Source organism: Macrosteles quadrilineatus, unplaced genomic scaffold (genome assembly GCF_028750875.1).
Source record: "Macrosteles quadrilineatus isolate MER2022 unplaced genomic scaffold, UCM_ALF_1.0 Scaffold_2__2_contigs__length_208266976, whole genome shotgun sequence".
In the NCBI taxonomy this organism is placed as follows: Eukaryota; Metazoa; Arthropoda; class Insecta; order Hemiptera; family Cicadellidae; genus Macrosteles; species Macrosteles quadrilineatus.
This window is the reverse complement of record NW_026542595.1, coordinates 205,463,876-205,489,836: the sequence shown is the minus strand read 5'-3', so window position 1 is coordinate 205,489,836 and position 25,961 is coordinate 205,463,876. Positions and strand designations below refer to the sequence as shown.

Here is a 25,961-nt window from a genome sequence, read left to right as displayed (position 1 = left end):
TTAATAAATTTGGAACATTATTTGATCAAAATCTATGTTATAAATTAATTTTAACCCTTTGAGTGCCAACGTCCGGGGAACCGGACGTTTTTAAAACGAGCCAAAAGTGCCGACGTCCGGCCGACCGGACGTTTTTAGAACGAGCCAAAAGTGCCAACGTCCGGGTGACCGGACGTTTCGTAATGATCGAACAGTTGTCATAACAACCGAATGGATACTCGGATTCTTTTAACCCATATATTAACATTGAGTCGAAAGTTACTAGATGCGATACATCGATTTTCGTTGGTCGAAATATCGAAAATTCGATTTTTACGAAATTTTAACCTAAAAATCGCCAGATCACGCTCGGCATTTTAAGCGCGACCTTCGGGAAAAATCATCGGCATTTTTTTAGCGTTACTTTTATTTCTCGCCTGGCACTCTAAGGGTTAAACTTGAAATGTTTGTTTAGGTTATTCGATCAGCTGAAACATGTGAATAAAATTTATCAAAACAAACGAATATTTACTTCTTAAATCCAAGTGTTTTGTTTTTACTTCATCCATGACGACCAACAAACTTGGCCTGTGCTTCCTACGAGAAATAACCCTGGAGATGAAATAAGATTATAATAAGAAGTAAGATTTTACTTTAGAAGTCTAAACCAGAACAATTTAAAAGTAAGTACCGCTTGGATTCCTTAGCTTTTTTTAGTTATTTATTTACGACATAGCCTTCATTTTGACATACCTATAAAACCATTCTATGACATGTACATTTAAGAATTCCATCTTCAAATATCACCTCTTATTTTTTCTGTAGGCCTACAGGTTTCAATGAATGGTTTGTTGTGTTGAATTTGTTACCGACAGGAAACGGTTTTTATATCAGTTATGATTCGGTTCTTTACCAAGGGACGTAAAACACTGTGTTGTATCCATTAGAGTATTTTAACTCATAAATCCCTCTCATAACATACGCTCAGGTACGTCCTCTCATAAATACATGCTAAAAATAACTCTATTATCATGTTGATGAGAAACCTAAGCAGTGTCCAAAATTGGTTGTAGCACACTTGGGCATACTGTACTATCAAAGCAAAGATGGTTGACTCCGGCCAAACTGTCTTACTAGGCAATAGTCCTTATTCCTTTCAAACTGACTAAGAAGGAATTCCCCTAAAAGTTACCTTTCCCATGACTTTAAATAATGCACATGGACGATAAGGAAGGAAGGATTGTATTTGCCAGACCCCGTTTTTACACAGTCAGATTTTTGTGGCTTTGTCAAGGGAGCGCTTTTTCAGTGAAAACTGTCTATGTAAAAACAAAGCCATCAACACAAAATTCAAATATGGCCATATTATTACTTTAAACATAGAAAAGACGTTCAAAGACATCCTGTAAACATGTCAAAACGTAAATATCTAAATAACGTAGACAAATTTTTTTAATTACTTTTTTTAAACTAAACTTTTTTTTTAATTTAAATGTGATGAATAAAGCCAGAGGTGTTACTTATATTAGACATAAATCATGTATTAAAGGTAAAAGGTGAACAACTACACCATATCCTAAGTTTAATCTTACTAATATTATAAATGTGAATGTTTGTGTGTTTGTTTGTTTGTTTGTTTGTTTGTTTGAAGGTCAATCACGCTATAACTAATGGTCGGATTGGGCTGAAATTTAGTATGATGATAGCTTACATCCCCAATTAACATATAGACATATTCTTATCTCAAAAATCCTTTCGGGCTCCGCCCCAGTGGCTCTGGAGTTTCCCATGTTAACCTTATGAGTATTCATATTTGAAAGGGATTTTGTCAGCTGTTTCAATTACACAAGTTTTTCTATGATATTCAATATAATAACAAGTTTTGAGGTTTACCAACAGGGTGCAGCACTATTATTTTTTTTCGTTTATAACAACATAGCTAATTTTAACCAAGCCGTAACAAAAAGCTGTGATTAATGAGAACTATAAAAGTAGGATTGTTTACAGTTAAGTTTAGGATTTTAATTTATAAATGATGTTTTGATATTGTGTGAATCTATATATAAAGCCAAAAGTTCCCATGAACTTTTGAGAAAACCACAAGTCACACCCCCATAACCATATACTTAAAATGTTCGTCATGACGAGAAACCTTGCGCTAAACTGTCCATTATTTCTTAAATTGCCCTATAAGGTCGTAATTGCTATCCAAAGGGAACTTTCCATATTAAAATACCTCAGCTGCATTCATTTGTATGTTATTCTTTCAATTTATTACCTTATTAAAATCAAGTGAGATTATTTTTTGTATTATTGTATTCTGTTTTGTTTATTTCAGATTAACCTAACCAATCAATAGTCTTATAACTTATGAAGTCAAAGGGGTGAAGCTCGTGGGTAACAACTAGTATTCGATAATTTACTTTTTTTATTGTTTATGTGTAGTGGTAGAACACTATTGCTATGGTACATGTGTAATACTATAGCTTCCGTAAATTAACAGAACCAAATTTTCTCAAACTGTGTCCTCTTCCATTGCAAACACAAAGCATGAGAATAGCTGCAATAAGCATTATTTTATTCTTATACGCCAACCCCGTACGAAGGACGGGTATTCAGCTAGTTGCCAATAAATATATCAGCCCCAATTTACATGAAGTGTAGATGCCGAACGCCCAATATTTAGTTTTGTTGTTAAACCTTGCCTTTTATGAGTTTGGTAGCCATTTTGTAATTTTATTCTTATTTGTACAACGCCTTGCACCACACTTTAAAATACGGGAAATTAAGACCAATAAGTTAACTAACACAGCTCTATCATTTAATGTTATTTATTATTTTTACCAGTATATTTTATTCTTATTAACGATTAATATTTTGCCCTTTAGGAATTACATAATAAAATGGTGCTGTTCTAACATAACCTAACCTAACCAAACCTCTAGAACCTCTTTTGATGTGAGAAAAGGCACGTCTGGGTGGGCGGTCAGGCTTTAAGCGAATTCGTGACTGAATCAAGTTTCTTTGAAGGTAGGTTAGATAAGATAAGGTCAAGTTTAGGTTATAATGAATCGAGTTGTTTCTTAATGTCACCTAAAGACAGTTTTTGTACAATTAAAACCCTGGAAAAACTCTTAATGTACTATTTCAATAATGCTAGCATTTTTGAAATAGTACATACTTTACGGTGTTAAGTACTACTGTAGGCTTACTTCATCCACAGTTCATTCCACTTGTAAATATGTCATCCACCCTACATTGTTCATTCTAATGTTGTATATTTGTACGGCGATATCTTGAGTAATATTCATCAGCGGTGAAAAATTATGTTATATTTTAATTCAGTAGGTAAAAAAAAAAACTATAAAGTAAGATATCAGAATTTAAAATTAATTTGGAGGCACCTATACTAAATAAATACCATTTAATGAGACCATCATCAGACTCTTTTTAGAGTTGCGACTCTCTTCTTTTCAAACAAAGTTATTGTTGCAAATTGTTAATGCTTCTTTTTGTACTGAATATGAGGTCAAGTGGGGTAGTCATGTATGAGCTATTGAAAAATAGCTAAAATGACTAACAGCTACCTACCACAGCTTTAGTTAGTGATAGAGCCAGGTTGGGAAGTAGTGCGCTACACTTAGCGACGCTACGCACTCTAATTTTTTTGTAGCGTTAGCTGTAGATACGCTACTTTTCAAATTTTGTAGCTTTAAAAGCTGTGTCCAGCTACATTTTTAAGTAGTTGAGTTGTAGTGGAATTTTAGGTACTTTTCTCACTACTTGTGTATTGATTGATACTGATTTTTATCACAACCTAACTTAGCATCCTCTTTCAAACTGAAATTTGTACTTGTTAAATTGTTGAACTGCTCCATTTTGTTAAAAGCCATATGAGGGCCAGATCGGCAAAACAACCCAAAAGTGCAATGCCAAGTCTTGTATGACATCTGCCACTGTTAGGTATTTATGAGATTTTCTTTTGTTCATGACATTTATTTTCCAACTATTTTTCTACTACTAAGGTAAACTGTATTATTGAATCTGAATCTACAAGTATGAAACACATTCTGTCAGAGTAAATTAAAAAAGAAGTAAGCAAGTCATTCCTTACGTTTTATTTACAATGTTTTCAAAGTTTACATGATAACTCAGTGAGCCTAAAGTGTTGCTCAAAAGGAACCGAACTAAATTATTATTTCTCTATGAACGGATTGAAAGAAGTACCACAAGCTTGATATACACACAAATAAATTTATTTTAAAGTATAAAAAAGAAATAATTTAAATCACGACGATACTGTACAACGATTTTCTGTTGGATAACACTAAACTTCATACAACACTATTGACTTAGATTATCTTCTCAGAGGAAACCTCGAATCAGCAAGGGCAACGGTTTGGAATGGCGAATTCTGGAAAGATGGCGTGTCAGACAAGAAGAGACCACCAGGAGCTCCATATTCCTTAGCAGGGGCGTAAGGAGCAGGAGGGCCGTATTCAGGTGGAGGAGGAGGAGGAGGAGGAGGCGGTGGTGGTGGTGGTGGTGGTGGTGGTGGAGGAGGGGGTGGAGGTGCATACGGAGCTGGGGGTCCATATTCTGGTGGTGGTGGTGGAGGTGGTGGTGGAGGTGGTGGCGCGTATGGAGCAGGAGGTCCATACTCTGGTTGTGGTGGTGGTGGAGGAGGAGGAGGTGGTGGTGGTGGTGGTGGAGGAGGAGGTGGTGCATAAGGTGCAGGAGGTGGTGCGTATGGGGCTGGTGGTCCATACTCAGCTGGTGGTGGAGGAGGAGGTGGTGGTGGTGGTGGTGGTGGTGGTGGAGGAGGAGGTGGAGCATAAGGCGCTGGAGGTGGTGCGTATGGAGCGGGTGGTCCATACTCAGCTGGTGGTGGAGGTGGAGGAGGAGGTGGTGGTGGTGGTGGTGGAGGAGGTGGTGCATAAGGTGCAGGAGGTGGTGCGTATGGGGCGGGTGGTCCATACTCAGCTGGTGGTGGTGGAGGAGGAGGAGGAGGTGGTGGTGGTGGCGGTGGTGGAGGTGGTGCATAAGGTGCAGGAGGTGGTGCGTATGGGGCTGGTGGTCCATACTCAGCTGGTGGTGGAGGAGGAGGTGGTGGTGGTGGTGGTGGTGGCGGCGGTGGTGGAGGTGGTGCATAAGGTGCAGGAGGAGGTGCATATGGGGCTGGTGGTCCATACTCAGCTGGTGGTGGAGGAGGAGGTGGTGGTGGTGGTGGTGGTGGTGGCGGCGGTGGTGGAGGTGGTGCATAAGGTGCAGGAGGTGGTGCGTATGGGGCTGGTGGTCCATACTCAGCTGGTGGTGGAGGAGGAGGAGGAGGTGGTGGTGGTGGTGGCGGTGGTGGAGGTGGTGCATAAGGTGCAGGAGGTGGTGCGTATGGGGCTGGTGGTCCATACTCAGGTGGTGGTGGTGGTGGAGGTGCGTATGGAGCAGGTGGTCCATATTCTGGTGGTGGTGGTGGAGGTGGTGGTGGTGGCGGTGGAGGTGCGTATGGAGCAGGTGGTCCATATTCTGCCGGTGGTGGTGGTGGTGGTGGTGGCGGCGGTGGTGGTGGTGGTGGTGGAGGTGGTGGCGGAGGTGCGTAAGGCGCTGGTGGTCCATACTCCTCATGAGGAGCGTAAGGTGCGTCGTTGACAAATCTCAGAGGTGTCACACCGGGAGTTATCTGAGGGATGAACTTTGGAGGAAGAAGGTTTCCGAATGATCCATCGTCGAAGAGGTTAGTGTTGACAAACCCTGGGAGATGGGCGAAGGAGGCGTCTCTCTTCTGTATCGGTCCGGCCGAAACAGCCAGGGCCAGTGTGGCCCACACCATGAAAACCCTCTGAAAAATCAATTAAGTTATAGTATATCGTTATTAATTTATTAATTTATGAACAAACTGAATAGTTTCAATTTTGAAAAGATTGGATGAGTTTCTTAGTGAATTTAGGGTTTCATTTTGGAATGGGGCTGATCACTACACTGTAATCATCCAATAAAAGACAGTACAAAAACCTGCGCCAATTCTCCTGGTTCCTGGATAATAATTTACGTTTTGTTCAAGAAGATTCTTTATACATTCAACAATATAGGATGATTCAGATAAAGGTAAAAAATTAACCATGTGAATATTAGTTTATCTGGTATTATCTTTAGCTCTCTATTTGTTAGATGTTACCTCTATCGATTGACCAGACTGTGAGACGCATCTTAATATTATTAATTCACAGGCTTTACTTAATTTTACTTTGTTAAACCTTAATAATTTTCATTACATAGGGTGTTTTTTTTTTTTTTTTTTTTTTTTTTATCCATGAATTTAAATATCTTTTCAATCATGTCAAACACATATTTCTATACAGGTCTTTCATAAGGTGTCGTTGATTGTGTTTGAAGATTGATTGTGTTCTGGTTATGTTACGTTCTCACCTTGTTATGTTTTGTATAAATTCTTACTTCAGGAATTCAATTTCATATTCCAAAAAGTTTTTACCAATAGTTATGGAAGATGTCCGCAAAAGCCACAGAAAAACCCTTTAAACACCATAAACCCACCATCACTAAAACTGAACTTCAAACAAAGGGTTTTGTTGATTTTGTCAATAAATAGTATTGGACGAGAATTTTCTGGGAAATCCTTAATGCTTCTATTTTCTAATTAATTTGTTAATAAATTACTACCACGTAATGGGAATGCAAACAATTAATATCTAAAAGATAGAGAGAGAGACTGGTAAACAGTAGTATACTAATTTTGTTCATAATTACTTCACAATTTATAAAGGACTTTTTTTAGCTCAACCACAACTTTATTCTTTTATATATTTCACTATTGAAATTTAAATCAAAAGTATTTCCATCTCAGAGTTTAAGGGTCCTGTCCAAATCAAATTGCCCAACTTTTATAACCTAGGTACCCCATTTGGTGAAATTTAAATGAATTTGATTTTACATTGTGTGAATAAAAAATTAAAACAGCTTGGAAAACTTTTAAAATATAGTTACGGTAACAATAATTTAATAACAATTATTTGCATTCATAAAATCGTCTTAGTTCTTTACGTTTACATGACTGCAGAGCGTGCTCTTGGTTTATTATCTTTGACTATATGCTATAAATTATGTCCAAATAAGACAATTAATTTTATACTAGCAATCGTTCATTTCCCCGGTAATCTACAAACTATTTCCTATGTTGTACTTTAATTACCATTCTATCCTTTCCCTTAAGCTGTAAATCTAATATCATGAATATAGGCTCCAAGGATTGCTATCCCCTCTGCTTCAGAAGTAAGTAACTAAAAGATGTCCTAGCATGTCAATGAAATGTATAGCTAAATTTTAATGTTCAACAAGGCCAATATATAATAATTTGTTTTATTCACAAGCGCTTTCGGAAACAAGGTTTCTATCACCAGGTTGTGTTTACACTAGTACAAAAAGTAAATATTTATTTACTTAATTTTTTTTTACTTAATAATAAGTTAGTTTTAAATAAAGTTAAAACAGATTATGTAAAGGATATTGGAAAAATATATAAAAATAATATTAGAAAAAGTAATCTTTTGTATTTTGGATAGGCCCTATAACAGTGTTGTTCTTGATGTAATTATTTTCAGTAATTCCGAGTTAACAATTGGGGCATCTTCATTATTTAATAAATAATTTTGGTCTGTTTTTTTTTTCTATAAAATAAGATTCCAACCCAGCATTAAGATGTTAAAGTTTTATAATTTGTTTTAAAAGTTTTAGTTTTCCCAAATTGAAAATATGTCCTGTATTAATACTGTGGCTTGCAAGGGCAGATTTTTCAGGTCTTCTGTATTTTGCATGAGCTTGGTTATAATTAACTCCAATTATTATTGTTATCCAAAAATAATATTACTATCCAATTATTATTGGTCCAATTATCGGAATTACTGAAAATAATTGCAAGAACAACACTGTAATAAATCTAAAATTCAAAAGATTTTTTTCTAATATGATTTTTTATATATTTTTTTAATATACTTTACATTATCTGTTTTAACTTTATTTAAAATTAATTTATTATGAAGTAAATATTACTTTTTGTACTAGTGTAAACTGGAAACACAGCCTGATGATGGAAACCTAGTTTCCTAAGTGAATAAAATAAATTATTATATATTGGCCTTGTTGGACATTAAAATTTAGCTATACATTTCATTATTAATTGCTAACATCTCCAATATAAGTTATTATAGCATGTCAAATTAATTTATTATATAAATGTTAATTATGATAATATTTCTATAGTCAAAATTTGTCAATGATTGTTATGTGGGTCAAAACAAACAATTACAACGTAAACAAATTAATGAAAGCATCTGCTTCACGACGAATCTATACAGTATATTTATAGGCAAGCATGTTTCTTCAAAACCTTTTTTCTCAGCTCGTGTGTATTGCAGGGAAGATCTACGCATACTGTTAGACAGATATTTTCCTGTAGATGTGCAGAATCCATTTTTTAAAATTCAAATAGGCTCAAATATAAGCACAACAAATTTATTTGAAATTAAAAAAAAATAACATGGGCTTTATGGGTTGCCCAAATGTTTATGCTTATGCTGGTGACGAAATACCAATGAAATATAAACAGAAAATCAAAACAAATGTAAAAAGTTACAATCATATGTTTAATTTACAGCGTGGGGTGAAAATAGAGAAGCCTGTACCTTTGACCATTGATAAAACATGTTTTATCTATGCTTTGACTTACAACTACACATTCCATCCCCATGTTAACGTTGTCGCCAGTTTTTAAATTAAATTCGTCGTAGTTGATGTGAGCCACCAACAGAGTGCTCTGATCTAAATGAATAATTTATGTCGAATACCCGACGCTTTTTACCAAATCAAACTTTTGGAATGACTTATTATGAGCTAAAGCAACTGTTATGACCCATATACCTTGTCAGTAACAAAAAGATAAGGTAGAAAATTTAATTGTATACACACATTCTGTGAATGGCTCACACAGCTACACGTTTTATTTTATTTTCAAAATGGCGACAGCTGATCCATATAGATTAAATGTCTACTTCAGTATCCAATAGTCAATGCGTGTAAGTTACATATTTTTGGTCGAGTTTTCGACCACTGGACGACCACTAGTAGTTTATCAAACCACTGCGATTTCAATACATTATTTGCAGCACCTTTACTATAAAAGATAATAAATATATCAGTGAAGAACATTGTATCAATACTGATAAGCAAAGGCTACTTTAGAATATAAAATTATTAATGAATTCCCCAGAGAAAAACTCGGTCCCCAGCTACTGTAATTAGCTATTTAACTTGCTTAAGAAAACAGAGCTACCAACTTAAAAACTATAATCTAAATATATAAAAGGCAAAGCCCTCACTGACTCACTCACTCACTCACTCATCACTAATTCTCCCACTTCCCATTTACCTAGGAAGCTGAAATTTGGCACACTGATTCTTTAGGCATTAAATAGGAAAACTAAGTAGTTTTTATTCTGATCGGACTCTCGGGCTTCGCCCCAGTGGCTCTGGAGTTTCCCATGTTAACCTTATGATTTTTCATATTTAAAAGGAATTAATGAATCTTAACAGCTGTTTCAATTAAACAAGTTAGTTCTATTCTATGATGTTCAATAGCATTAAAGTTACAAGGATTACCAACAGGGTGCAGCACTATCATTTTTTTTTTTTTAATTTATGACAACAGCTAATTTGCAACCAAAAGGTGAGTGAGCGTAGCGAACGAACTTCAACCTGGAGGCGAGTTAGCGTAGCGAACGAGCTAACCTGAAGGCAAGTGAGCGTAGCGAACGAGCTCCAACCTAAAGGTGAGTGAGCGTAGCGAACGAACTTCAACCAGGACATGATTGAGCCATGCGAATACTTATGAAGTTAAACGGGGCAAAGCCCGAGGTTACAGCTAGTCTCTATATTAAACCGACAGTCAACTCGAAATTTGATCTAGTAGAACGTATTAAGGTGTACGTTTTCTGTTTAAGTCCCGTTGTACAAATTCTTAAATTTTAAAAGTACAGTTTTTGTAATTTTCTCCATTGCCTAGTTTATACAGTATAGGCCTACGCTTCCATAACAAAATTATGTGTTTTAAGCTCTACACTATGTTTGGATTAAAATCGCGCATATCCACGTTTAAATGTTAAAAATTAAAAAAAAAACATTCTTTTTACATTTCAAAACCCAAAATACCCCATTCTCATGACCCGATCGCTGGTTTGCGAACTCATGTTTGTCACGCCCTCTACTGCATGTCAAATTCCATATAAATCCGACCAAAATGACTTGAGTTATTGCGTTCACGGATGTATTAATCTATATAAAATTTGTATATATATATATATTTGAACGAATAGTGTTTTTGCCTTTGGGGACCTTGGTCTTACCGTGCCACCTGTAATAGCTACTACCCTATAGGGAAATTCACTAAAAGCATAACTTGGGTCACTCTGTTATCAATTTCATTTTCTCACAATCGAGCGAGAACGTGTCTTTATAATTTCAAACTACACAAAGTACAGCTAAAAGCGATCTGTACACCAAACATTGTGTGCTCATTTGAAAGTGTAGTCTATCCATATAGAAATGGAAACCACAACAAAAATAGACCATTAGTATCGGAATTTGTGAGATTATAACCAATTAAAGGTAGGAAGTTGAGTTTAAAAGTTGTTGTGTAATGTATTTTGCAGACTAATATGTTTGTCCCGGTGAAGGCCAGAGAAAGGTGGTTGGAGGTTTTAGACTCGATTGGGTTAAACCCATTACAAGGTCGGGTAGGTGGACTTATTGGTCTTTTAAATAAACAAAATAATCCCATAGTTTTAGATCTGTTAAGTTAAGTTAATTTATCTATTTGGTGGCTGTTTGAAAACAGATTCAACTGAAAAAAGCGTTATATTTTAAAGTTTGAAGTATACGTAAAGGATAGATTTGCAAACTAAGATAGATGTCGCCTTTAAAAAAACAGGGGAGTATTTCAGGGAAAAGTAGGCCTACAATAATTATTGTAAAAACCGTACTTATTAATAATTTGGATGGTCAACTAATAAAATATATTTTTTTTAGTTTTAGTTCCAAACTAAACCTAAAAGTTGTATTTGCAAACTGAGATAGGAGTAATTAAAAATAGGGGAGTATTTTCAAGGAAAAGTAACGATTTTGTATACATTTATACCTAAAAATAATTTGCGTTGTAATAAATGATGCCTTATCAAGAACATAGTTAATGCATTTAAATATTGATTAATTACTGTTTATTGTTGTTTTATTGCAAATTGGCTTGGTTTGAATTATAACATAACATGAATTTTCAATCTATATACAGAGTGAACCGTAAGTAAGTACAAACAATTTAGGAATAGGTTTGACAAGTCAAAATTAAACGAAAATCAAGAATGACATGTTTTTTTAAACACCTCACTAGCGAGATATCCACATTGTTTTGTTTTTAATTTATATCTTAAAAACTACTAAAGATACAGTGCAATTTTGTATACAGGTTTTAAAAAAGTCAAAAATGGTTTGAGAGATAATAAATAATGAAAAATATTTATCAACTAATTAAATTGTATAACTAACAAATGGCTGATTTTATTAAAATCTGTATACCGGTAATACTGTATACTGTACACCGTCATTTTCAGCGGTTTATTCGATTTGTTTGAACTTGGTGTTTTTTGTATGAAATTTAAAATGCTAAAATAAAATTAAACTAGTAATTTGTAATAAAATAAGCAATTTTTTTATTTTTTATGTTACAAATATTAGAATAGACGCAATTTGGAAAAGAAAATTATTTTTTCTCAATTTTTTTATTACTCTTTAAAATTATGTACTAAACTTCATTAAGATACATTTAATCTTTTCAAAGTTACAAATTCAAACCACAAAAACAAATGGCGGATATCTCACTAACTAGGTGTTTTTGGGAAAATGTTATTCCTGATTGTATTGTAGACTATATAATTATAAAATACTACTAATTAAAAATTGAAAATTTGCACAAAAATATTTTATAAAATGTTTGTTGTTTTACTTACCATGGTGTTTCTGTCTCCTATGTCTCTAAACTGTTTGCCTGACTGACGCTGGCCATGTTTATATACCGGGTTGAAGGTATTTCCCAAGCAGCTGGAGGGATGGACAGGGTAAACAAGGCAAGATGGCGTCAAATCAGCATCCCTTAACGCCATTATGTGATTATGTGGTTACATTGATATTCGGTTATTTGGTCACACTGTGGTTACAAACATAACCAATTTAAAGTACGTCGATATACCAACATTGTTAAACCTATTTGATTTGATGATAGGCAAATTATACCAGTTGAGAACTATCGGATTAATATCAGAATCGTAAACAGATTTGTAGCATGAGATTGTTGTGTTTAGTGGTTGGATATTGATATGTTTTGGTTATTTCAGTTTGGGTTGATTTTGTATATAATTGATAGAACTTTTATTTTAAGTTCGGGAAGATTACTGATCAAAGGTATGCGTAGTATTATTTTGCCGTGATTCAGTAACATTATTGATACCGTACTTAAGTCCTAAAAGATCTAAATTGAAAATACTATGCTTTACAATATTTTGAATATCCTACAAATATTTTTAACTACGAATACAATATGCATTTCCTCTCAAATGTTTTTTTGTGCTTTACTCTTTTAGATTTTTACTGTTTATTTTAAAATATAAAGTATTTTAACGTGTTTCAGGGCCGGTTGCTCTTGAGTTAGCTTTGATTTTGACGTTATGCTCTATCTCGTGTTGTTGTTTCGGGATGTTTCAATCCAGAGAGCCGAAACTCCACTGAACTGGGGCTGTTCTACAACCACATCCTATTCAGCCTCCACCACTACATTTTACAATGTCTATATTTTATCATAAACAAGCGAAATACAGATCGTACCCTACCTTGATCAACTTCATATCCCACAAATACTTTGTTGAAATTTATGATTGGTCTCGTAGCTTTACCAGTGCTTCGCAACGAGGGGATTGCGAAAAGATTAGAGAAGATATTAAAGTAAATATAATTATTGCAAGGAAAGTAAGTGAAATAGAAATTTGTTGCAATAATTTTTAATGGAAGTAATGCCACTGGAACTAATATTGTCGTAATTTACTAAGTGCACCGTACATCTGTTGTATAGGTCCCGGGTTCAAGTCCAGTGCATCACCAACTATGTTGTAGCTCTTGTAGCTTGTAGCCCCGGCTATGTTGTAGTTCTGCGTCAGTTAAATAGAAAACAAAATCGGTGATCTGTTTCGTACAATAAAAATAAATCGGCATTCGTTGTATTTGATTTTATCTTTTGGAAATAGGATATGAGACTAAATAGATGCTGACGTCACTTCGACTCAGCATTGTTAAGATAACATAGTGTTAAGCTGTTAAGATAAACACGATCCAAGCTGTAAATTAGAACAACACGACTAGGTTAGGCGATGCTCTAGGGTAGGAAACATTTCAGTGTAGAAATATATTAAACGACTGAAGAAATATAATATGGAATGAAATGCTTTATTTCCGTGAACATATGTATGGAAAAAGTCAAATAAACTAATGCTAATACTAATACTAAGTTAGAGTAAAATTGAAACAATTACATAATTTGTTTGTCCCTGCAACACTCCATAGAAAAGAAAAACCACACTTGCAGAACTCATAAAATCTTACTAATATTATAAATGTGAAAGTTTGTGTGTTTGTTTGTTTGTTTGTTTGTTTGAAGTTCAATCACGCATAAACTACTGAACGGATTGGGCTGAAATTTGGCACGATGATAGCTCACATTCCCGATTAACATATAGGCATATTCTTATCTTAAAAATCCTTTCGGGCTCTGCCCCAGTGGCTCTGTTGTTCCCGATGTTAACCTTATGAGTATTGATATTTAAAGGGAATTAAAGAATTTAGTCAGCTGTTTCAACTAAAAAAAGTAGGTTCTATGATATGCAAAAGCATTAAAAGTTATAAGATTTACCAGCAGGGTGCAGCACTATAATTTTTTTGCATTTATGAAAACAGCTAATAATTTTAACTCAGCAGCAACAAAAAAAAGTGATATGCAATGAGAACTGTCAAAGTAGGATATTGTTTACAGTTATGTTTATGTTTTTAATTTAATGAATAATTGTATATTTTGTAAATTTTTTATAATTTTTTTTCTCTATTGTTTAGGTGAAGTGGTGGAACATGGCTACATGGTGGTATGGCTATGGTAGATGTATAATATCGTATACCGTAAATTTAAAGAAGCAAATTTTATCAAAATGTGTCCTCCCCCATTGCAAACGCAAAGCTTTAGTTTGGTATAACTGCAATAAGCATTTTATACTTATATGCCGTACGAACGACGGGTACTCTGCTAGTAAAACATACTTTCAGGTTGACATGAAGTTAAAAAAAACTCTTGGATTGAGTAAACTGGATTAGCCAATAGAAACTCCCTCGCCCTCTTTTGGAATTTCGTGATGGCAGGTTCTGAACGGTACAAGGCAAGTTGTTAATTTATTTCATGCTTAAAAATTTCTTACCAGTCTGGGTTTTCTTTAGTCTAACATAAGATATGTTTGGATCCTGCTTATTTCTAGTGATGTAGTGGTGAGCGCATAATGCACCTGTTTAATATTATTTTTACATTAACTATCGCCATTCGTAGGTAAGCAACGCTAAATTTATGGTCCTAAAAATACAAATTAAAAGTATGATTGTGAAACAAAAATAGTAATATCAAATTACACAAAACATGTATTTAAAATAACATTTGAAGGAGTATTTTTTTTTTTTTCATTTACAGTAGCAATAAACTGCTAATTATTACTTTTATACTGAATGTTTTGCGAAATGTAATTATAAATAAGTAATGGTGAGAAACCATACAGGGTTTAATGTTTTTTTATGACTCAAGTCTCAATTAGGCCTACTATATAGTCCAGGATGGGGGTTTTCAAAATAGTCTGTTACTGCGGGTAGATACTTTAGAGAATTTGTTTAGTATTCTTAATATTTAATAGAATTTATAATAGTATAGATAGATAGATAGGTAGATAATTGGATAGATAGATAGCTAGATGAATGGATGGATAGATAGATAGATGGATGGATAGATAGATAGATAGATGGATGGATAGATGGATGGATAGATAGCTAGATATTTACAGGGTGGCTGGTCATCAGTGTTACACAATTTTTTTTTTTTGCGTAAGTACAAAGTAAATGCAGTGTAATGATGCATATAAAAGGTTCCAAGTCCAAAAATTAGCTTCCCAAAGAATTATTTTATGTTTTTCAAAAATAACTATGTTTTCAAACTTAATACAGCTATTTCTCAATTACCTGTAAATGGATTTGAGTAGACAATGTCATTTTCGTGTTTTACATTAAATTTTGAATAAGAATAATATAAAATGACGGAGTATCAGTTGTAAAAACTCCATTGTAAATAGATTCAAAGATAAAAATTAAGATGTTTGAAAAAAATTTAAAAAACATTGGTCTATTGTATTTGTTCACACCCTGTATACAAGAAAGTGTCCGAATATGTTAAAAACTGCGCCATTTTATAAGCTTTCCAACCATATGCTACACTATTGAGGTTTAGATATTCTGCTGTTTGTTTTAGTGGTTTGAATACCAGAAAACAGGGAACTTTTTTACTGTTTTTACTGTTAAAGCTGAAACAAAAATACAACTTTTGCTTAATACATGCCGGCTTTCTATGTTTTAAATGTTAAAGACACCCTGTTTTCTGGTATTCAAACCACTAAACACGGATGAAAAAATACGTTTTTTCCTATGTTTTCACAATTTCAAAAAATATATACGCTATGCACGGGTCGCCGGATGACTGCCCCCCGGAAAACTACCCCCCCAAGCAGGTTCCTACGTCATATTGACGTCAGAGACCGGGGGGGCAGTTTTCCTGTCACGGACACTCAAATTTAGTTGTCAAACAGTTCTAATCTAACCTAACCTAACCAACCAAACTTGCTGTAACATTTCGAAAATCTGTTTTATATTCACCACATGCCTTTTCTATTATCCAACGGAATTACTCGAATTAAAATTAAAATTACATAGCATGATTTGTCTAGGGGGGTAGTATTCCAGTCGCGGACACGGCTTCCATATTGGTTAGTTAGCAGATTTTGTGACGTCACGTTTCACCTGGGGGGGGTAGTTTTCCGGGGGATAGTATTCCGCATCCCCCTATGCACCTGCCTCTTCGACGTTCAACTGTGAGCTTTGTGGCTGCAGCTGCACTGGTGGCTGAGCTGGTGGTCCATGCGCATTTTGACCGGCCACCAGTGCCGCCACCGGTGTCACCACCATGGTGGCCCAGTGTGAAGAGGCCCTAAAACAAACAACAGAATATCTAAACCTCAATAGTGTAGCATATGGTTGGAAAGCTTATAAAATGGCGCAGTTTTTAACATAATTGGACACTTTCTTGTATACAGGGTGTGAACAAATACAATAGACCAATGTTTTTTAAATTTTTTTCAAACATCTTAATTTTTATTTTTGAATCTATTTACAATGGAGTTTTTACAACTGATACTCCGTCATTTTATATTATTCTTATTTAAAATGTAATGTAAAACACGAAAATGACATTGTCTACTCAAATCCATTTACAGGTAATTGAGAAATAGCTGTATTAAGTTTGAAAACATAGTTATTTTTGAAAAACATAAAATAATTCTTTAGGAAGCTAATTTTTGGACTTGGAACCTTTTATATGCATCATTATACTGCATTTACTTTGTACTTACGCCAAAAAAATTTTGTGACACTGATGACCAGCCACCCTGCATATAGATAGATAGATAGATAGATTGATAGATAAACAGATATATTGATAGATAAACAGATAGATAAATAGATAGGTAGATGGATGGATGGATGGATGGATGGATTGATGGTTGGAAGGATGGATGGATGGATGGACGGACGGACGGACAGACGGACAGATAGATAGATAAACAGATAGATAGATGGATAGATAAATAGATAGATAGATAAACAGATAGATAGATGGATGGATGGAAAGGTAGGTATATGGATAGAAGATAGATATAACATATTTATTAACTCGGTTAACCTTAGAAAAGCTGCCATTACGACAGTGCAGCTGCATAATTCTACATTATTCACAGTTGTGTTTGACAGTTCTGGTGAATGTATTTAAAAACGGTGACCCCCTTGAACAATCAATCCTTCAAAGCTGTAACATGCTATGAAATATTCCCAAAAACGTCCCATGTGCGAATATTATTTTAGCAATATTCGCTTTTGTTGCAGCCACTTAATGTTGTGATATATTAAATTTTCTTTGTTATTTCTCGAACTGAATAGGTGGCTAGATCTCGGTGATTAGTGATGTTAATCCATCAAATTTCTCAAAATCGGAAAAATAAAATAAAATAGATGAGATAAAATTTATATTGATAAAATTGCTCATATAGGTCTACTGTATGTGCATAAGTATAATTTAGCATTCCACGTTGTATTTAAATAGTAACGGTGTCTTCCTTTCTATATACGAGTACTTAATGAAGCAAAAACTACTTTAAGAAAAATTCCCTTCTTTCCTAAAAATTCGTTGTGCTATTCTTATGTGAATTGTACATGACATCAGTCAGATAATGCTGAGCGAATCGTTTTTACAAACTCTTTGCAAAGCAGTAAATTTTTGACCTAATATTCCCCACAGTAACTCAGGTAAACTTTGTAAAGAAGGGATTTTAACTGAGTTGGTGGTTTCGAATTTTCTTGAAATTTTTTTAAATCTTGGATCCGAACTCAAGAATATCCCAAAAATCTTCCATTCGGCTGAATTATTGCTCAAAACCAAAATGTCAGAAGTACTAACAACGGTCTTTATAAAAGATTTCTCTCCATCAAACTAGTATTTATTTTTATTGTACTTTCTATATACCTACATAAATATAAATAGTCATATAGGTACTAGCTTTCAAAAATCAAAATTAATTCAATTTAACTTTTGTGTGCAAGCTTAAACATTTAAACTGTCTTATTCCCATACCGACTATATCTCGCATACACATATGTTGTAATGTCGATTAGAAAATAGATTGAACATAACAGATCTTGTTGTTGTTGGCGCATTACAACAAAACTACATTAATATCTATTTAGATTTCCCGAGATAAAGTTATCATTCTTTTACTGGAACAAGAGCTATTTGTATAACTATTTGCATTAGGAAAGCTGAATGATAAAATAGACTGCCGAACGTTTATATTGTATGTTTATATTGGAATGGAGTTTTAGAAGTGTTATTTAGAAAATCTATTACTTTTCAATAACTGAATAGATGAAGGCGTTCCACACCTTTGGCTGTTCCTTCAACTCTTTTAAATGTAAAAAATAAATTGAAAAGGTTACCAAATTTGGCTATCATGTTATTTGGGTTTAAAACTAAAATGCATTTTCTGAAATGGGGCCATTAGTGTTAAACCCAAATTAATAACATGCATTTGATATAGGAAAAATAGGTTTTTAATATTTGCACAAAAAACGGAAAGAGATACGAAGTAAGTGTAAATTAAACAGTTGTTGAGAATTAAAAGACCTTTAAAATGATGTAACACTTGACATATGTTTATATTTGAAAATTTTGAACTATGGGCATTTGCAAATTTTCAAAACCCAATTATTTTGGAATTTTCATTATTTCAAAAAATTGTTACTTGTGGCATATCACATTAAAGCTAATTTCATAACAAATAAGAAAATTCAACTGGAGAATGGCTAAGTGCATTGGTATAGGAAACAGAGAGTATTAAAAACATATTGATTTTTCTCCAAAAAACTGCCGCCGTTTTGAAACAAAATAAGATAATAAATTTCTGTTTTCACCAAAAAGTTTGACTAATTACCACCTTTCAAAATTAGTTTTCACCTTTAAAATTATTACATCTGAAAATTCCGTTTTAGCACACCCTGTATCGGAAAACGTTAAATAGTATATTTCGTACCTAGGGCCGAAAATGAGGTTTTGCCGGCTCGAGATAGTTTTTAAGTTCGAGACGAAGTCGAGAACTTAAATAGATCGAGAGCTGCAAAACCATTTCGGTCCGTGGTACGAACGCTATTTTTCACCACACTATACCCTATTACCACTATTCACCAATAATGCACACTGATCGTCAACACAACTACAACTTTAAGGTTATGTGATGAAATAATTTGAGGAATCAGCAAAAATATAAATAAATAGTTGCTAGGCAACGGTGATAATAACAGAATTCTATATTGCAATGCTATGGATTTTGATTGTGTATTTAAAACGCATTTATGTTTTAAGTAAGTAAGCGGACAGCTGATTTTGCGGCCCCGGCCTGTAAAAACCTGCTCGGTCCCCAAATTACGATGACAGCTGGCATGGCCAGCAAAACGTAACTTTCAGCCACCAATTAACGTATGTAATACAGCCAAAAACATCATAGTGTGGTGAAAAATATTCTTACATCATTCCTTGGGGTCGATTTAGCGGGAAATAATTGTATTTCATCCGTACGTTAAGCCGTTTTCCCGCAATTAATTTGAGACACCTTACGTGGGACACCCTGTATAACTACAGTAGCAACAAAAGCCAGCGTTGCCCGGGTCAAAATGCAATGCACAATAATAGCTATAAAACTCCATCAACATGTATTTCGTTTAAACATGTTTTGAGTCTGGTATTGCTCTGTTCATATTAGCACAATAAATTTGACTTTCGATTTCATACAGCACCTACAATTTTACAATTTTAATATTCAAAGTGTACTTACATTGCAATATTTTTATTTATTCATTTTCCTGAAAGCAATACTTGAATGTTGATAGTATTTTTATCTGCATAAAAGGCTTGAAGCTCTAACCTTTAGTAACCGTTGTCGGCTTACCGTGGCCGTTCCTCAGCATATTTTCTAATTTGTCATTAGCTCTTATGTTTAACTTTTTTTGTTGCACTCTTTTACTCTATACTTGAAATTCGTCGTTGTTTTTCTTATGTTTTACTATGTGTTATTTATGTTCCTTTGAAAAGCTTCGCCTCAGATCTTTGAACGCCCGTGGGGCAAAGAGGTCAATATCGAAGTGGAAATAGTCTGTAAGTTCACTTTAGTAGCAATCTACTACAAGTAACTATGAGTGGGTGGCACTGGGTGGTATGGAGAAAACGCATACTTTCCTATATATAAATTGGAAAATGCTTTTAGTCTGTTTCCACTAAATTGATGGATCAGCTGGGAGTGGAAACATTGTAGATACCTCCAGATATATATTTATAACTATGTTGCAATATTCGTAGTTCTTAAGCCACTCTATATATTATGTAACTAGATTGACTAGAACATCTAGAACCAAATCGGACAAACAATAAGTTAACTGTACACCAATCTCGTTCTTGAGTTGTCAATCAAACAAACTAAATCCTTTCAGGAATAACACAGGTGTTCCGTTAGCGGTAGTCTTGCATGCTTCTGGTTTAGCGTAGATGTGTACTATGATAAAGTAATCTGGATTAAGGACTTTCGGGGTTAGTAATACAAATGCTAGTGATTGGAGTAGCTAAATACATATTTTTTAACTTTTTAAGCCGTAATTTAAAATCAATTACCGTGTGGCTTTTATTTTAACAAATTTAGACTTTGAATAGTGAAATTTATCTAAAGTTAGTTGGGAGACATATCCTATTTTTAGCAAATTTCCCTATAGGGAAGTAGTTATTACCGTAGGTAGCCAGGTAAGACGACGGATAAGGGGGGCGGTGGTTGGCCCGGGACCGATTTACTGTGCACCCAGAAGCCAAATGAAATATTTCTTAAAATTTGATTTTATCGCGGGGGTTTAAAATATTTACCTTTAAAACATGAAAATGCCAAATATCGATAGCAGCTATCGTTTCGAGCTTAAAAAACAAATATTTTTGTATTCTGAAGCCCGTTGTTGTTGGATAAAAAATTACTCGCATTATGGATGAATAACAAAATATATATTTCAAAAATACCGTGTTATTTTGAGGAGAATGGATAAGCTATATTTTAATCAAATGTGGTAAATCTATTCATACCAGAAAATGCCATGGACATTTTACAAACAAACATACTTTTTCCTTTTCCTGTAGCAGCAAATTTATGTGTAAATGTCATATTTGTTTACTGCAGGTTTATTGCGGCGGGGGTATTTTCTAGTTGGTTGACATAAAGCCCATAAAACTGAATAAGGACTTGAGGAAATTGTATCCATCAATATTTTGCAGGTTATTGAATACCTCTTTTGCATCAAGGGATTTTTCTCTCTTATTGTATTAAATATAAATATTCCTAGACTTGGCTTGTATTTTATACAAAAAAATAATCACCGGGCTTTGGTTACTACGATTATGTATATCTAATAAAATATATGATAGCTATAGCACATAAATGATTGATATTTATTGCTCCTTTCAACTCTTTAATACAGAGTCATAAATCTAATTGCTCATCTGTATATTACCTACTGTGACATTAACATGTAATAGTAATTTCCAAGCCTCATTAGGCCCTAGGTAGACAATTAACACCTATCGGGGCGTGGCTATTGGTGTACAGGACTTTGACTCATAACAAGGTACAAGTTTTACAAATACGTGATTTTTAATTTGTTTTACTTAGCCAGTTTTAACTCAAACCCCGAAAACTATTTACAGGATCTGGTAAAAATGTTTAGGCAATCTAATATGGAAAAAAATTACACGACAACATCAATAAAGCATCAGTATTTAAAACAACTTCAAGAAACATTTATACATCAACAAAACTTTGGTAATCGGCTGGATGCTAACCAACAACCTCAAGACCAAAGTTTCCCTCAAAGAGGCAGACTGTGTTTTGTACCGTGGAAACGGCCAATGACGATATTACAACGGCAGAAAAACAACCGAATAGTTGGCGGTTCAGGATCCATTCAAGAATAGCTAAGCGATATATAATAGAGAAGATAATCCGTCCCAAGGCCAAGCAAGGCCTTCACCCTGTATACTGAGGAGGACAGTCACTGATAAGGATGGAATGCAATGTCAAGCGTCGAGGAGTAATCTTGTATAATACTGTCAAAACAAGAAGGGTTACATAGAACTTTATATATTCGGAAATTATTTGACTCTTGTCTCAACGGTTGGATTTTTAGTTCTTAAACTAATTCGAAACATAAATGGCTTCACAGAATTGTTTTTCATGCTTGAGGATGTACAACTTGGCTTTAGTTACTGTTAAATTACTGTTATTATACTACGAAAGAAAGGCGTGCTCATTATAATTTAAAATATAGGAAATAATATAGTTGAACGTGACGGATTATGGATATTCTATTTTGTACTTTGTATTTGTGTCTATCTGATTGACTCATCTTAATGTTATTTATTAACAACCCATCTGCTGCAGCTTAGAATGGAGATAATATTTCGTTAATGTACGGGCTAGAGGAGAGTGTTAAAAAACGTGAAATAACACTATTGCTCATGCAAAAGTGTGCGAACTAGAGAGTTAGTGGAGGTTAACTGTTAATAAATTTTTATTTCCCTAGGTAAAAACGATTTGTCTTCTTTTAAACAGGAAAAATGGTTATGAAATGTATAATGTTACCATATACTAAAAATATAACATTTCTTAAATTAATATATGATGTTATTTTTGCAAGTGGCATTAAATGACTACATAGGGTTGACGGAATGTAAGAAAATGATATCAGTAACCCCATATTTTTTATAATGTTTAAAGAAATTGCCAAAATTAACACAATCGTTTGACAAAATTAGAAAATAAAAAATGGGAGAACAAATGGGGCCGCTGAGGTGTAATGTACCAATCGCAAGGGTAGTACACCGAGTGTAGTCCCGAGCATTGGTTAAAAACACGAGTTTGGCAGTGGAGAGCGATTGCAGCGGTAGGACAATGTCACTCACTACCAACACCTAGCGGCTTCGGTCCTCCCTTGAGTGTTAGAGACTCGCCCGCTGTATATATGCCGCCGCGAAGACACCACTTTCCGACGAGAACCAACTATTACCAACCTCCCTCAAAATGGCACTATACTACTTAGAGGGTTACAATTTTGCAATTATGTCAATATTGGTTTTTCCAACAAGCTTTGATGAAAAGAATTGATTTTAAATTACTGTTTGTGGATTTAGTGTAAAAGGAATGGTTTAGTGTTTTTTTTTCTCCCTTGTTACTCCCTAATGTCTTTATATCGCAAAAATAAACTTTTATTTCCTGTAAGTGGCATTGGTGAATTTAAACTGTAGGCAATCGTTTTATTTTAATAGTGCATATAGGTTGACGTCAATGTGTTGAAAATAAAATAGTAAAACGACTTGTTGAAATGTATGAATTGCCGTACCTTTAGTTTTCTCCAAGTGCTGGGTGAGGGGTTTCGATAATATCTCATTTTAATAAGGTACTTTAGTAACGTGGTAATCGTACTAAATTTGTCACTTGTCGTTTTATCAAATAATGAACTGTGAAACTCAAAACCATTCTTCAGTTTCTACAACAATTTACATAACACAAATTAGGGACGGTAGTAACATTTACGTGAGAAATAATGGTACTTAAACTACAGTGATTAAATTGTATATAGCTTATTTAGTAGCAACGGGTATAAGAAAACAATATGTCAGATTTCTGCCAGATTATTGTATGCCCAAGGGGTGGTCGTTGTAATCTAAACAGCTTGAAAGTTCTGAAAATCTGAACAGCTAATCTGATTAACAATGTCCTCACAGGCTTCCAAAATTGCCACGTTTTTTATTATGAATACACTTAATACTATTAGTATATGCTATAACCTAAACTAGCTGCTTGAGAATGATAATGCTGTGTTTTTTTAACATTGTGGAAAGTAGTAAGTCGTTTAATAATAGGGCTATGTTTAACTAAAAAAGATAGCAAAAACTACGTTGAATTTTGCATATACTTTTGCTGTAAAATGTTTGTACTGAGCTACAGGTAAAAAGGCGTCAATAAAATTTAATAACTAGGGTACCTAAAATATCCTTTTGTTATGAATATTAAACATCAATATCAAGTGATTGATTTTGTTGCTAAACTACGGTATGTTCTTTTAGATCTTGTACTTCAAATAGGCCTATATAGGAGTTTTTGGTAAATAGGTCTACTCTTTTAAAAGGTATGTTATTTAACCACATAATTACAGTCGCCACTTATAAGACTTTCCAAGTTACCAAGGAAATTTAACCCCCTTACCATAATTCAAAGGGAAAAACGTTATTACACTATAAACAGTAAAATTAAGTTTTGTTTCCAAAATGAATGAATAACCATTTCATACATTAGTTCTAAAAAGCAGCATTAGTCTGTTTTGCGGTCCTTCCCCGTTGCGAAGTACGGGTATAGTAACTAGTGGGTTATACGAACAAAAAATAAACACACTCTTATAATTTAGAAAACAAAACCGCGTAAGACGAGAAATACCCAAGATAAAAATGTATTTTGAAATAAACTATACAGACTGGTTATACGGTAGGCCTATATATTGTTATTGTTTCGAAAGAGATTTTGTAAAAAAAGTTACAAGCAAAACGTGCTTATTTTTTATGGAGTGCCAAATCTTCAGAAAAATCACCGGTCAAGTTTACAATTGCAAAATATATACAATACAGCTAATGACCTAGACTTCGAAGGAGCGAGCTGGTCTAGTGGTAGAGCGCGGGACTTCGTTGCCTGAGGTCCCGGGTTAAAATCCCACCAAACCACCATGGATTTTATCTAAGTGATAATGCCGCAACCCCTTTGCTAGCCTGAAGTAATGTGTTCGGCTCGTGCCTATGTAGTATCCTAGACCAAAAAATTTCCTCAACTTCAGATTTTTTTTTTTTTTTTTTTTTTTTTTTTTTTTTTTTTTGCTGAGACTTAAACCAATTTAGGATATTGAAATAGATATTGTATGTATTCGGAAAATCTTAAAAGAATGTGAAATAGAACAAAGTAGAATGAGTCACTCACAGAGTTTGATTAAGTCCCAAATGAAATATTTTCTCCCTTTTTTATGAATGTTGATATGACATAAAAGATGCTGTAAATGACAATATATTGTCTTTTTGGATTAGTTTACCTAAAAAGTTAGCGTATGTGGCTAACATCAGTACTCTAAAGCAGCCTACTGTTTCAGTGACTTAATTTGTTCATTCTATTCAAAACTGGTTACAACTTTAGCATGTGCATTGAATGTTCTGTCAATAGGCAAAGACCAACACATTGTACAAATAATTCCATAATCCTCTCGTTAGTCTTACAGTGGCACTAATGGTGTAGGCCCCTGCAATGATGAACTCTTTGTATTCCTAGTGAATAAAAATTGTCTCTGTGTGTTGAAGTTAGCGTATTCAACAAAATTCAGTAACTAACATCACCACACCTGTTGGCACCTCAATTCAAATATTGCCATGATCATTTTGAAACTGGCTACAAGTACAAGAATAGAATAGTTACACTTACGATATACGACTTACGACATAACCCAACTACATTCAAAGCAGCTGTTTTGGTGGCATATGGCGAACGTTAAATATTTTAGCAAATTCCCCATATAGGGAATAAGCTAGTACCATAGTACCCATGGATCTGGACCAGCAACCTGTTTATTTTTTAATTTTGATATCCCTAGAGGCAAAAACACAATCCCTTCAAATTCATATACAGTATAAATAGCCGTTAGCACGTTAACTCTAGCAAAAATAATCCGGTTTCGTAGAAATTTGGTACAAAAGTACCCTACGTTTATTCTAACCAGCATGATAGGACCATGGGGTAAAAACTGGCTTTTCTCATTTTGACCCTCAAACATAAAATTGCCCAATTTATATCTAATTCATTTTAAAGAGATAAAAAAAAATATTTAGTACATTGAAGTGTTTTGTATTGTTTTTGGTTACG

The 25,961-nt window shown here is 34.2% G+C and overlaps 1 protein-coding gene across 1 annotated transcript in view; it reads right to left on the bottom strand.

Annotated features, from left to right (window-relative positions):
• Window positions 1-3,068: 3,068 nt before the first annotated feature.
• LOC128985315 (uncharacterized) overlaps window positions 3,069-25,961 on the bottom strand; it is a 29,868-nt gene continuing 6,975 nt past the window's right edge. The window contains exons 2-5 of the mRNA XM_054404708.1: window positions 16,234-16,366; window positions 5,647-5,815; window positions 4,560-5,502; window positions 3,069-3,072 (exon numbers count right to left, since the gene is read on the bottom strand). Of these exons, the coding sequence (XP_054260683.1) occupies window positions 3,069-3,072; window positions 4,560-5,502; window positions 5,647-5,815; window positions 16,234-16,366 (1,249 nt within the window). The remainder of the gene's footprint in view (window positions 3,073-4,559; window positions 5,503-5,646; window positions 5,816-16,233; window positions 16,367-25,961) is intronic.